Source organism: Cynocephalus volans, chromosome 9, assembly GCF_027409185.1.
Source record: "Cynocephalus volans isolate mCynVol1 chromosome 9, mCynVol1.pri, whole genome shotgun sequence".
In the NCBI taxonomy this organism is placed as follows: Eukaryota; Metazoa; Chordata; class Mammalia; order Dermoptera; family Cynocephalidae; genus Cynocephalus; species Cynocephalus volans.
Window position 1 is genome coordinate 107,366,796 of NC_084468.1, and position 15,573 is coordinate 107,382,368.

Consider the following 15,573-nt stretch of genomic DNA (forward strand, 5'->3'; position numbering starts at 1 on the left):
CAACTTTTAATAGGATTACAGTTCTGGTATCATCCATTCTGATGGGTACCAGCATCTTGTGTAAATCCACTTGTAAACCAGGCTCTTGCTTATTTGTCCTCTTTTAACTTGTAACAGGGAGCTCCCCAAAGAAGTTGGCTGAGGGAGAGGGGTTAACCTAAGTATCATGAGCGTCTAAGCCACCTGCTGATGCAGTTTACTTACAACTCCTGGGACCTTTTCAGTCTACCTCATTTTCATTTTATGACACCGTGCTGCTCTGATCACCCAAATTTATGCTCCAGTGCAACAGTTAATAACTAATTCATGATAAGTACTTCAGCTTGTGTAATCATTTGGTGGCCTGTAGTCAGGCATTTATCTCTACCAGGATTCTGTCACAAGCCAAGAGCTGCTTTTAAATGGAGAATTGTCTGCAGAGTAGGGTATGGCCTTTTCTAAAAACCGTAGGACCACGTGGTAATTATCGTAGAGGGACTTTCTAGAGACTTTTGCATCATCTCTATCACAAACACGTTGAGTACCACTGGCTGTGATGGATAAAGTCCAAGTGACTGAGGAATTTGTACATTTGTAACCCAGTTCTCCCAACTTCGGGGCTCACTGAAAACTGACAGGCTATGGGTTCCCCCAAAAATGAGTCAGAGTACCATACTTCCAAATTCCAGAAAGCCACCAAATTTGTACTTCTTTAAAGGAATCTTCTAACGTGTGTGAAACTAGTGGACCCCTAAAAACTTTATTTTTGTAATATACCTCTGAACTTGTGTAGGATTTAGCTCCCTCCTTCTAGCCCACATCTGTCTTACTCAGGCACTTCTTCTATTTGTTATTTCTGCTTACCAAATTTAATTAGGGTAACATCATCAATATAATGGACCAGCATGATATTCTATGAAATATTAAGATCAAGTACTTTCCAGACTATTCATAACAGAACAGTAGAATTGATATATTCATGGGGCAAGACAGTTAAGGTATTCTCTTGCCCGTGTCATGTAAATGTAAATGACAATAGCTAGAGACTGTCAGTCACCTATGCTCCCTGTGGCATGTTCTCTTGAAGGGAAACCTGAACAGTGCACATCCTTGGCCTCTACAAAGATGTACCACAGGAGAATCTGCAACTCCTTTGAACCATCTTGAGATGGAGTCAGGTTAAAGATCCGTCTCTCACTTGATCTCCATAAACCCCTGTCTGACTGGTGGCTCACAGTAGAGTTTTGGAATTTTAGGATCAGTTCATAGCCATTTTCTAATAACTCCTCTGAATAGCTGGATATTTCCCATTCCTCAGTGCATGGTCTCCCTGATAAATATCCCTTCCAAAAAGGCTTGGGGAAAATTTTACAGTATACATCTGTGGCCATATTATGGGGTCTTTCCTTAAAGGGATCTAGTGTCCTCCTCCTAAAGCAGGGGTGCTTCAGGGTCTATGAATTGACTCAAGTCTGGGAACTTGTAACAGTCCATGAATACCAACGGGGCATTCATTTCTGCCCAGCAGAATAAGAATCTTCTAATTTGGGGGGATTTTGCAATCAGCCATCGTTACAGATCTCTTTGGGTCTAAACACTTTGATTAGCATTCTGCCCTGTGGTTTATTGTAGTGATTGTTTCCACCTTGTCTTTGAGGATTAAGTGTTGCCACCTGGCCTTTATCATTCCAGGATTCTATTATTCCCAGTGAGATCAGGGAAATCAGTTTTATTACAGTACCATCTACTCTCATTTCTGACCTAATGAAGAAAGCCGCCACAGAATTCTGGTGAATGCCAGCATCCCCTTTACTAATACATATATTAATATTTTCCCAGATGGTATCCATTCCAACATTTCCATATTCCTGGTCCTTTGGCCTTTTTCTCTACAAGGAAGCTCTGGCATTTCAGCATCATGCAAAGACGCCATTGTGGAGTCCAGGCTTTATTCGACCAACTATTAATGCCATTGGCAAGTTCTCAATAAATTCTGAATCCCAACTGGTTGTACCCACCTCAATTAAATCAGCCCAATTATGACTTATTTTTCACCTTAGTCTAAACACTGCACCAGCAATGTTGAGATCTTAACTCCCATTTCAGCCCTGGAGGCAACGAAAGATGGTAGGAGTGAGTTCTGAGGAAAACTGCCTTCATTTGTGAGACATTTGAAAGTTTTTAAGCAGAGGGGTGGTTTTTCCTTATAATGGATACTGTTGAATAAAAGGGGTTGCCTCTGTCAACACGAGGCAGATGTTCAAAGTTCTCAGCCTCCTCTGTGTCTGGCAAAATATCAGCATCCCACATCTCAGGGTCCTAAGCCTTCCCTATTGTATCAGTTTGTTTTCTGTCACTGAAAACAGAATACTTGAAAGTGGGTAATGTATAAAGAAAAGAGGCTTGTTTCTTACAGTTTGGGAGACCAGATGTCCACATTCCAGGGGGGTGCATCTGGTGAGGGCCGTCTTCTTGGTGGGGACTCTACTGAGTTCCATGAGAGCTCAAGGTATCACATAATGAGAATTGGGTGAGAGTGCTTGCTAACGTGCTCAATTGCTCTCCTTATAAAATGCCAGTCCGCACCCATGATAACCCATTAATACATTAACCCATTGCTCCATGAATGGATTAATCCATTCATAAGAGCATAGTCCTCACAATCCAATCACCTCTTAAAGGTTCAGCCTTTCAACACAGCCACATTGGGATCCAAGCTCCCGCATGAGCTTTAAAGGGGACAAACATTCAGACCATAGCACCTATCCTTAACATAAGAGACTTGGAAGGCTTAATCTTTTAATTCGCACTACATCTTTGCAGACCTTACATCAGATCTCAGCTTACTCCGCTGCCATATCTGCCCTGTGACTACAAGCGATGAGGGACTCCTTCAAAACTGCCAAGGAGGTACTCTGGTTGCCCATCCCATGTATGTTTTTAATTGTACATTCATAACTTTTATTTTTTTCCCTTTGCTCTCTATCTAGGACCATCAAAAGAATCTAGGTGTGATAATCAAAATTTTTACAATTATTGTTGCTATAGCTATTTAATGTCACAGCCATTTGATCTCACGGCACGTTGCTCTCCATCTGCATTTCATCCCATTTTACCATTGATTTTAAGCTGAGTAACCAGGATGCTACTACATCCCACAGATTTCTCATGTCCGGTTATCTACTGTGTTCCCTAAATATATGAACAACATAGTCCACGATGTTAGAGAATGGAAAGAGGCATACCAATTCTATGAAGAGTTCAAGAATGCTTGCGTTTGGCATTTGTTCAAATTTAAAGAGAAGGAAGATATTATAACATGATAAGGAGGTTTTCTCAGACCAGAAGTTAGTATCTGATCAGCTCTTAAAAGGAGACAGCAAGGATTTTGAGAAACCCATGTCTCTATTGTACATACTTTTCCAGTGACTTTTCTAAGTATATTAGCCATCTTAGAGTTCACATGAGTAATTCAGAAATATTTTAGTGCTTACTTTGTGCTGTTTCCAAAATAACAAATATCTGGGCTTGTTTATATTCATCAACTTTATTAAATAATTTTATTGACTAATCTACATAGACATCATATTTAACAATTCAACATAATAAATACTTTGGGATAAATAATTTAAGTAAAACCATTTTAGAGCCCCTAGGGCTTACAAAAAGAATCTTAAAAGATCCATATTTATAATCTGAAGACTAAGAATAATAGTTACAAAAGGTAGCAAACCATACATCAAAAAATAAATATAAATTTTAAATAAATAAATAGCCTGATATGGTTTAAGTGGGAGGCACTTCATTGATCAAGTCAATGTGGAGATGATGCTTTGACAAAAGGTAATCCATCTGCTCAGAAATTCTACAATGGTTGCTGTATCATCATCGTATTCACATATGCATGTTTCAGATCCCTATAAAAGAAAATTTTAATTTTTTTAGTTCGGAGTAGTTTACCTTATATATAATTATCCTCATTTGAAGTCTTATAGACTTAAGGCCTTTATATATACGTACTTATTAAACATACTAATCATTCATATTCTCTTGAAGTGATCAAAATGATATGCCAAAATTATATATTTTGTTATGATACCAAGTGATAGAAACATACAAGGTGAGATTTTCCTCATTTTTAAATTTTCCTGTCAATGAACACAACATATTTTTTCCTGATTTGGACACAAATAAACACTTAAATAAAAATAGTACTAGACAAATATTCTGTTGCTGTTTGACTTCTTTTTCTCTGGGTATTTATGTACCTATATAGGTTAAATGTATGGAGTGGTATGCATATTATACATTCTTTTCTAAACATTGATTAAGAGTCTCCAATTATTCTACTTAAGTGAATCTCATATTTTTCCCAAAGCAGGATAGAACAAGCCCAGAGTAAGTTAGGACAGGCTTCTGTTTGGGTGAAATTTATGTGAAGAACATTTTCATAAATATTTATACCCACCTCCCACTCCACCCCAGTACCAATACAGGTGAGTTTCCCAACTTTTAAAAGAAATTTTGTTCTGTGGACTGACTTTTTGGAAATTTACCTCCTCCACTGGAAGGAGCTATATTAATTCTGCCTCTAGCTGACAAGCTAAGAAGGAAATATTTTGATATAAGGTGAGATATAAGGGAGGGATTTTTCAGATTTAAAGGAATTCCTACTCTGGGAAAACAAATGAGATACTTTTAGTATTCCCTTTAAATAAATTGTTGAAGTATTCTATACCTTTTTACACAAAATTTAATCTTGGGCTTTAAATTTTAAAAAGTATCTGGCTTTTGAAACAGTTTCCTGGTTTTCACATAATTTTATCTTAAATTTGTCTCAAGAGCTTAGAGTGAGTTTTCTGATGTTGGTCAATGATTTTAGAGCAAACCTTTTGACATAGATGAGGAACTGAGTTTATCAATGTCTAGATGACCTTTATCCCAATATATATTTTTTAGAAAATTAAACAGAAACAGTCCACTAATAAAGTGACCCTTATTTGGAAACAACTAGAGTTACATACTTTTAGAAACTTGGTTCCACTACTGTAATTAAAATTATGCTGCTTATTTAGTATACCTATTAACTCGTGAATTTTGTACTTTGGCAAATGGAATGAGAAGAGAGAGCTGTGAATCTCTTTCACATCACCTAAGTCTCTTGTATATTTCATGCTGCCTGTGCATTTAAAAATACTAAGGCCTTGAAAGTGGGCATTACCTCTAAATAATGAGCTAATTATCTAGTCCACTGGCCTTTTTAATGGCTGCAGTTTTTTGACACAAATCTTTTATGGTTAGTCCTTCCACCAAATGATAAGGAAACACCATTTGAAAAGCCTTTCAGGTAATCAGTATTGGCTAGTCCAGTAAATGATCTGAAGGAATTGAAAAATACTGTCTGTCACTTAATAAAAGGGATGCATTTGTTCGAACATCATAGAGTCTGCTTACACAAACCTAGATGGTACAGCCTACTTCATACCTAGGCTGTATGCTACAAACCTAATACAGCATATTACTGTACTGAATACTTTGGCAGTTGTAACACGATGGTATCTGTGTATCTAAATATATCTAAACACAGAAAAGGAACAGTTAAAATACAGTATAAAAGACAAAAAATGTTACACTTGTATAGGGCATTTACCATGAAAGGAGCTTGTAGGACGGGTCTTGGTGAGTCAGTGAGTGAGTGGTGAGTGGTGAGTGAATATGAAGGCCTAGGATATTACTGTACACTATTGTAGACTTTATAAACACTATATACTTAGGCTGCACTAAGTTTATAAAATAATAAAGTAACTGTGCTATGACATTAAGATAGCTATATCATCACTAGGCAATAGGAATTTTTCAGCTTCATTATAATATTATGGACCATTGTCATATATATGGTCCATTGTTGACCAATATGTTGTTATGTGGTGCCTAACTATGTAATGAAATCTGTTTCTGTGAAATTCAATTCTGTGTCTCTCCCACTCCTACTTTTGTGTTAATGTGAGAGGTGATAGAGTGTGGGAGTGGTGGGGGCTTGTTCCTGAGGTACATGGAAACCCTCTGTCTTATACTTCTCAGCTCCACAATGTGTTATCGAACATTAAAAATGCTTCATGTTCACAGTGGACTTAAAGTGTTGTCAAATTAAACGCACGAGTACTTCACAAATACCAAAAAATGTTATACCACTTTAAAATGTGTACTTTTCCCCTTCCATTTACTTTATTTCTAAGAGAACAAATAAAGTAATGCTTTACCTTTAGTTCCAGAACTGTTACATTGATATTGCTGATTAATTCCCTGGTATCTCTCAAGTGAAAGTTTTTGCTTTGAGCTAAATTTAGCACTTCCTCCAGAGGTTTGAGTTCTTCTTCTAGACACTGAAGATGTTTCAATTCTGTGGCCTAGAATAATAATAAAAATAATTACCAGCATAGTTTACTGTAAATTAAAAGTCAAAATCAGTAATTAATCCCCAGTTTATTTAATGAGTGGCAGTATATTGTTTTTACCATTTTCCCCGTTCTCTATGTTGCTGTAAAGATGGACCGATATAGATTACACTATAAAACTGGAAAAACTAGGGCTCAAGTACTAGCATTATCTGTTAAGACTATCATTATCCGTTAGTTGGCAACTAATATTAGTCATTAGTTTCAGCTTAATTTGGCTTTGCAGAAAGTCGACATTTCTGCTTCCTAAAGCAAAGCACAGATGTAGACTGACTACTTTTGCAGTCTGCATAGAAATCATTACCAGAGCAGTCAGAATGTGAAAGCGTAGGAATCATTATTCCATGATTCTAATATTTGGTAATCTGAGAGTTGAGAATCACAGAATGTTAAGGGATAGAAGGAGCCCTTGGATGCCATCTATCACAGTCCCAGCATTTTATAGATTTACGTATTTGTAATCATGTAGTAATGACTCTCAATATAGCCTGGAACAAGACATTTAACTGCGTCTTAAATTTCTACTTTTGTGTAATAACTATTTTAAGATGTATTTTCAAAAATTATTTGTCCTAACCAAATAAAAGGTCACAATATTTGAAGGATTTTTGGACAGGACTCCTGAGATGTATAATTTCAAAGTGTTTTCTCCCAAATAAACCCATTTAAGTCTCACAGCTACCTTTTGAGGTAGGCAGTGCAGTATTGTTATTTCCATTTTACAAATAAGGAAACTAAATCTCAGAATTTGTGTCTTCCTCAAGGCCACATGTGTAGGTGGAGCTAGGATTAAATTTCAGTTCTTTTTCATTACGGCATTAACGTAGCATCCTTTCAATTAAATGTTTTTATTAATTTCTAGGATCTTTTGAAAACATGGAATGGTGGTTAATTGAACAAGTGAATGGAGTTTATCATATGACTTTTGGTTCCAAATAGAATTTGAGTTGTCATTTAGAAACTGTTAGATTTCAAAGAATACCACCACCTGCTAAATTATGTACATAATCTCTTATTGTCTTTCTAACAATCTTCGGAGGGAAAGGTAGGACTAGAAAACACATGTGATATGTTCATCTACTGCCATTTCTACTACCACTACTACTAGTTCTACAAGTTCAGGGCTTAAGTTTTTGGCATGAGCAATTTGGAGCTATTTCCTTCAGAAATCAGAGTCTAGTATCCTTATGTTGCTGAAGTTAAGAGTTACATGGCTCTGATTAAACTAGAGGAACATCTGTAAGCTATTTCTTTTTCATCTGTCAAAAGAGTAGTTCGAAGCAGAGTTCCCTTGAATTAATAGAAGTAGATCAACAGGATTACATCTGTGTCCGTTTAAAAACCCTCCCTCCTGCTTTTTTTCTGGGCTTGGAATCACCCTGGGACAAGTTCTTTCTGGTGTAAAAGTTTTGGCCATTCTCTCTTAACTGGCACAGCTACTAGGAAAATTTACACCCCCATTGCAGCTCTAGGAGCTTAGATGATCTATGTTTATCTAACTCTCTAAATCCTAAAGCAACCAAACAAAGCTTTTAATCTTGGAAAATATGTCAAATAGCATCTAGTCCTATTGGTAAAGAGGCATATGAATCCAAAATTTTACCTTATATTTCCTAGTGAGAATTTTGTCTTTACTACTACTAATAGCTAATGCTTATATGGTGTTTGCTATATGCCAGACAGTGCTCCGAGTGCTTTCTAATCACTTATTAATCCTAACAAAACTATTTTAGGTATATGCAATTATTATTCACATAAGTAGATAAGAAACTGAGTCACAAAGAGAGTAGCTAACTCTCTCAAAGTCATAAAAGCTACGACCTTGCAAAGCTGGGATTTCACATCAGGTAATCTGGCCCCAGATTTATGCTGTTAATTACTGTGCTATGCTGCCTCTCAAAGATAGACTCTTAGGAATCTTTCCTAAAACAATAAAGAATTTTTTAAAGTGGGCTTCTCTGAAACCAGTTTTGATACTTTACATGCAAAAGTGATAGAATCAAATATCTCTAGAGTTTTACATTTTTAAATAAAACAGTAAATCAACATAATCTTCTTTTAAAATTGTCCCAGCAATAAAGTGAGAATATTATTCTTGTGTTTTCTTTCTATTCCCTCTCTACCAACACACAAATACCTATAAAAGATATAAGCAAAACCATTTTAACAGAAGCTCCATTATCAAACTTGGGTTTAAAAAAAAAAGAAAAGATATTGAAGGTACTCATTCTTTTCCTTCAGACAAGGTATTAGTGCAATCTGTGCAAATTTTCATATTACTTTGAATTTTATTAAAACAAGCTGAACAAAGAAAATTGTACTTACCTTCTTGGGTGTATAAAATTTAAATGTGAGCATCCTGGAGAGTTTGGGATTCTTGTAATTCTGAGAAAGCATAATACATTGTTATTAAAAAAACTAACTCCAATTAGAAAAATTAAATAATAATTTTAGTAAGGAAGGGAATATACTTACATTAACTCCATTCAAAAGCATCTGTAAATCCAGTAGTAATTGCTCCACTTGTTGCTGTGTTTCCTTTGTAGAGCTTGAAGTAGGTGCACTGTTAGTGACGAGTGCAAGAGTTAGTGCAATGCAAGACAAAAGTTGCATCTTGTACATTGTGGCAGGAATTGAGGTTACTGTCAGTAGTGATTAGAGAATGTGATAGGAAGCTCTTGAACAGGAGAAGCAATTTATACTGTTAATTCTGGAAAAATATTATGGGGGTGTCAAAATGTTTTACATATTACACATATTTTCAAAGACTCTACCTGTGCGGCAAAAAGCATTACCTTTATTTTTCCTCTTCTGATGACTCTCTGGAATTTCTTTAAACCCCCATAAACTGACTGAATGGATGTAGGTGAAATCCCTCTTGGTTACATTAGCCCACACTTAGGTGACAGTTTTAATTCATGCAAGTAACGCCTTCTGTATGAAACAAATTTTCCTCCTTCTTTCCTTAAGGGGGTGGGGATACAAAAGTAACTCATGAAAATTTTCTCTTTGTCATAAAACTATGCTGAACATGTGAGCAGCATGTTGTGGTAAACAAGAGCAAGAGTAAATAGATGAAAAGAATAAATTTTTAGATTTGTTGATTAAACAGGAAGAATATTGGTTTCCTGTTCCAAGATGGTTTTACCTTCTTATCTACACAATGAGCTAATTGCATACAGTATGATATAGATTACTTCTTGCCCAGTCAGCTAGAGAAATATTAAGATTATAAGACCTAAAATGCTTATTGAGCTTGAGGTACTATTTTATGCTGTTTTAATTATAACATGTTTCTGTATCTGTTTAAATCTTTTAATGTCTATTGTACTTTTTTTAGGGGTATGATGTTTAACAATCCTCAGAAAAACATTTGCATCCAAGGATAGTGTTGCTAGTTTCATAACAGAGTTTATACATGTCATATGTAAACTAGTCCAAAACTAGTTTCTAGTTTTTATGTTTTCATCACTTTAATAATAGATTTGGATTTATCCTCTAAAGCATTTGGGACACTATGAGTGTAACAGTGATAGTTATGAAATGATCAGATCAATTTTTTTTTTAGTCAGTAGACTGGGTAGGATGCTTAGGATATGTGATCATTTGTCCTCAGTATAATGCACTAACTGGCTGAATGATGGTACAAGCATATACTTCTAATTTAACCTGGGAAAAATTGAGGAGATCCTTTCTCAAAGAGATTGGTCGTAACACTTCTATTTTACTGCCTATTCATTTCTTGCCTAATCTTTAAATAGATATTTATCTAGCATCTATAGAGCCCTCAGTACATAGAAAGGGAGAAACAAAGAATGTACATGCACACAGTACATTACAACATACCTTACAACATACCTGTGAAGTGATTGTTCCCATTTTGCAGATTAAAAAACTGAGGCTAAGAAAAGTGAAGTAATTTGTTCTATGTCACTCAGCCCTTACGGCCAGTAGAGGCAGAACAAGGATTTGAAAACAGAATGTTCTGACTTCAAAATCCACTGTCTTACTATTTGTATTCTTTCTCAAAGAACCTGATGTATAATAGGGAAGATATAGACAAGTATAATCCTAGGTAAAAGTTAATGGCTGCCTCAGTAGAGGTGTATGTAAAGAATTTTGAAGAAGGAAGGATTATTTTAAACTGGATTTTGACAGTGAGGACAGTGGGTAGGAAAGAAGGATTAAACATACTAAAGAAAACTCAATTGTAATCCCTTACAAAGATCAGTGAAAAATGGATCACTAATACTTACCAATACATTAGGCAATATTCTGAAGAATATAAAACAACTTTATAAAATTTAAAAGTAAGCATTATAGTTTCTCAGGTGGAAAAAAAATGAAGGAATAGCTAGATTAGGGACAAATTTCATAACCTTTTCTTTTTCTTACTAAAAATGCAACATGTCTCTCTGTACCTTTCAAATCTGACCACAACATTAGCATTGTTGTAAGGGGAGGGCTATTTGGTGATCTGTGTGCCAAGTTTATTATACTTATTTTGCTTCTCTGAAGACTTTTAGTGTCTCATCCCAGCATCATCAGCTCAGGCCTTTCCCCTTCCAGAATGGAAGAATCAGGCCCACACATTTTCCTGTGTGGGGGCTTTTCCAATGAGGCCTTTGATGTTCTCACAGTCTTGATATTTATATTTCTCCGGCTATTTCCATTAGAGAATGGGGCAATATATGGCTACATTTCTGGGACCCTGTAGAAAACTGAGTTCCTGGTTCCCTAGTTTATCCCTATTATCGTATAATAGGCACTATTACAGAGTTGGCCTTATAATTTCTTTCTTGAAATGCTAGGGGAGAAAGCTAACGTACGTTGTGGCATACTTTCGCTTTTTAACATGTGTGACACATCAGCTGGCTTTTCTGGCTGTAGTGGTGATAAAGTCAGTAGTAGACTGCTAACTATCACATGTTCCACCCCCTACTTCTCCTTTAGCTGTGCAAAATTTACTATTCAACAAGAAGCTATTTTAGTTGCTTAACATTATTTGTGACTCAGCCTCTTAGACTCAAGAGTAGCCCAAGTCCTTTGAAAAGGGCAGCCCCAGTCCCTGAAGCTGCTTACTGAACAGGATGGTCAGTCTGTTGAACGTATTGTCTTTACATCAAAGCTCATTTTCAAGGACTCTGCCTTTTATTTCACCACTAATTAAGAATGTGATCTTTCTTCTTTCTGACTCTCTTTCACAGTTTTTACAACTTTAATTTGATCTGGAACTTGATGCCTATATTAATGCATCTCTTGTCAGTTTCTCTAAAGGCCAAGTCAGTTTCTCTAAAATTTCAAGATTCCGTTCTCTCCCTTTGAAATTAGGACATATTGTATAATCTCCATACCATCCAGAGAGAATTCAGCTAGTAGCTCTGTGTTTCCAATGAAAATCTGAATCTCCTCAGCGTTCAGTTGGTGCCCAGTCTTTGCCTTTATCTGATCTACGGTCCTCCGTAATGTGGTACTATGTCTATAAATCTGTCCGTGATCACAGATATTTGTCTCTGTCGTGTATGCTCTTCTATGTGGTAAATTGTGTGTGTGTGTGTGTGTGTGTGTGTGTGTGTGTGTGTGTGTGTGTGTGTGTGTGTTAAATTTTAATGGCATTCATAACCTTTTAGAAAGGAAAAATAATTTCCTTGGTAATTTTAATTTTACAAAGTGTTTTCAAATTCATTATCTCATTGAATCACGTTTACTGATAAGAAATTTAAAGTCTACAGAGGTTAAGTGACTTGCTCAAGATCACATTCTTAGTTAGTGGTGAAGTTAGAACAAAAATTCAAGCCTTTCTGACCTCTCATACTCTCATTTATTTGCAGTGTAAAATAATGATGCCAAATTCTAGGCCCATTAGGCTATATAGAGTAGGCTGAATTAGGTTATGCTTACTACTCTATCTCACTATTGATGAGAGTTGATGAGTTGGGCAAGACATCATGCACCTTCTCCTAAATACCTTGTTTAGGATTTCTAAGAACTTGGAGCTGCTGAGTTGCAACAGTACCTTCAAAATCTGGGGTTTGCTTATGTTTTTGAATGACTTTCTGAGGTCTTTTAAAAGTACTAGAGCACATTTCTTCCATACCTAAAGTAAGGAAATGATTGTATCCACTTTGGATTTAAATTTAAGCTGCTTTGTGCTTTTCAGAGTGCAGTGTTCTAAGGCTGACATGGAACTATCCCAGGCAACTGTCTGCACTGGAAGCCAAGAAACAACTCACTACTTCAATGTGATAAAAATGGGAATATCATGAAAACCTCTGAAAATTCACTTTTTGTGTAAATGTGAGACCCCCTATGCCAAGTCACAAAGCAATTACTAGCGGTGGAATATGATAATCTTCTGACAGGGTGAGATGATAGCTCATTGTAGTTTTAATTTGCATTTTCCTGATGAGTCGTGATGTTAAGCATTTTTCATGTGCTTGTTGGCCATTTGCATGTCTTCTTTTAAGAAATATTTATTCAGGTCCTTTGCCCATTTTTTAATTAGGTTATTTGTTTTTCTGCTGTTGAATTCTTTGAGTTCCTTATATAACTGATGTTGGCCCATTGTCTGATGTGTAGTTTGCAAACATTTTCTTCCAATCTGTAGGTTTCCTCTTCATTTTGTTGATAGTGTGCCTTGCTGTGCAGAAGCTTTTTAGTTTGATGTAGTACTTTTTGTCTGTTTTTGCTTTAGTTGACTGTGCTGTAGTTTGGTTCAAAAAAGTGCTGCTCACTCCCATTTGGTGTAGTGTTTTCCCTATGTTTCCACCTAGCAGTTTGATAGTTTCAGGTGTTAAATTCAGGTCTTTAATCCTTTTTGAGTTGATTTTGTGTATTTTTGGTGAGAGATGGCATCTAGTTTCAATCTTCTGCATGTGGATATCAAGTTTTTCCAGGTCCATTTATTGAAGAGGCTGTCCTTTCTCCCACTGTATATTCTTGGCACTGTTGTCTAAAATCAGATGGCTGCAAGTGCATAGGCTTGTTTCTGGGCTCTCTATTCTGTTCCATTTGTCTATTTGTCTATTTTTATACCAGTAGCATGCTGTTTTGGTTACTGTAGCTTTATACTATGTTTTGAAGTCAGGAAGTATGATGCCTCCAACTTTGTTTCTTTTGTTCAAGATTGCTTTAGTCATATGGGGTCTTTTGTGGTTCCATACAAATTTTAAGATTGTTTTTCTATTTCTGTGAAGAATGTCATGGGTATTTTGATAGGGATTGTGTTGACTGTGTAGACTGCTTTGGGTAATATGGACATTTTGATGATGTTAACTCTTCCACCCCAAGAACATGGGATCTTTCAATGTATTTGTGTGCCCTTCAATTTTTTTCACCAATGTTTTAGAGTTTTCATTGTAGAGGTCTTTCACCTCCTTGATTAAATTTACTCCTAGGTACTTCATTTTTTGGTAGCTATTGCAAGTGGGATTACTTGCTTGATTTGTTCCTCACCTATTTTGTTATTGGCCTGTAGAAAGCCTATTGATTTTGTATCCTGACATTATATTGAATTCATGTACTAGTTCTAGTAATTTCTTGTTGGAGTCTGCAGGGTTTTCTAAGATCAGGGCACCTAGAAATAGGGATAGTTTGACTTCCTCCTTTTCAATTTAGATGCCTTTTATTACTTGCTCCTGTCTTACTGCAGTAGCTACAAATTCCAGTACTATGTTGAATAAGAGTGGGGAAAGTGGGAATCCTTGTCTCATTCCAGACCTTAGAGGAAAAGCCTCCAATTTTTGTCCATTCAGTATACTAGCTGTGGCTTTGTCCTATATGTCCTTTATTATGTTGAGGTACATTCCTTTATACCTAGTTTACTGGGAGTTTTTAATCATGAAGCAATGTTGGATTTTACCAAATGCTTCTTCTGTATCTACTGAGATAATCATATGGTTTTTTTCTTTCATTCTGTTGGTGTGATGTATCATACGTATTGATTTGCACATGTTGAACTATTCTTGCATCCCTGCAATGAATCCCACTATATCATGGTGAAAGATCTTTTTAAGGTGCTGTTGGATTCTGTTTTCTAGTACTATGTTGAAGATCTCTGCATCTAAGCTCATTAGAGATATTGGTCATAGTGTTCTTTTTCTGTTGTATCTTTTTCCAGTTTGGGTATAGGGTTAATGTTGGCCTTGCAGAATGACTTTGGAAGTATTTCCTCCTCTTCAATTTTTTGGGAGAGTTTGAGAAGAATTGGTACTAGGTCTTCTTTAAATGTCATAGAATTTGATGGTAAAGCCATCTTGCTCTGGGGTTTTCTTTGTTGGGAGATTTTTATTACTGCTTCAATATCATTACTTGTTATTGGTCTGTTTAGGTTTTCTAGTTCTTCATGATTCAACCTTAGTTGTATGTGTCTAGGAATTTACCCATTTCTTCTAGGTTTTCCAGTTTGTTTGCATACAGTTGTTCATAGTAGTCTCTTATGATCCTTTGTATTTCTGTAATGTCTCCTTTTTCATTTCCGATTTTACTTGAGTGTTCTCTCTTTTTTCTTTGTTATTCTAGCTAAATGTTTATTGATTTTGTTTATCTTTTCAAAGAACCAACTCTTTGTTTCATAGATCTTTTGTATTATATTTCTAACCTCTAATTCATTTATTCCTGCTCTGATCTTTGTTATTTCTCTTCAACTTATTTTGAGTTTGTTTGTCCTTGTTTTTCCAGTTCCTTGAAGTATAATGTTAGGTTGTTTATTTGAAGTCTTTCTTCTTTTTTGATACAAGCATTTATTGTTCTAAACTTCCCTCTTAGAACTTCTCTTGCTGTATCCCATAAGTTCTAGTATATTGGTTTTCATTCACAATTGTCACCAAGAATTTCTTAATTTCCTTTATGATTTCTTCCTTGACCCATTTATTGTTTAGGAGCATGTTGTTTAATTTCCATGTATTTTTACCTTTTCAAGTGTCTTTTTTACTGTTAATTTCTAATTTTATTCCATTGTGGTTGGACAAGGCAGTTGATATGATTTTGATTTTTTAAAATCTGTTGAGGTTTGTTTAGTGAGCTACATATGGTCTATTCTGGGGAATGTTCAATGTGCTGCTGAGAAGAATGTGTATTCTGCAGCTGTTGAATGAAATAGTCTATATATGTTTGTTAGATTCAATCAACCTAACAAGTA

At 35.7% G+C, this 15,573-nt stretch overlaps 1 protein-coding gene across 1 annotated transcript; it reads right to left on the bottom strand.

Annotated features, from left to right (window-relative positions):
* Window positions 1-3,788: 3,788 nt before the first annotated feature.
* IL2 (interleukin 2) lies at window positions 3,789-9,056 on the bottom strand. The gene is made up of 4 exons (XM_063108763.1): window positions 8,910-9,056; window positions 8,760-8,819; window positions 6,240-6,386; window positions 3,789-3,896 (listed from the first exon to the last, which is right to left on the bottom strand). The coding sequence occupies exons 1-4, from the start codon at window positions 9,054-9,056 to the stop codon at window positions 3,789-3,791; spliced, it is 462 nt and encodes a 153-aa protein (XP_062964833.1).
* Between the last annotated feature and the right edge of the window lie 6,517 nt (window positions 9,057-15,573).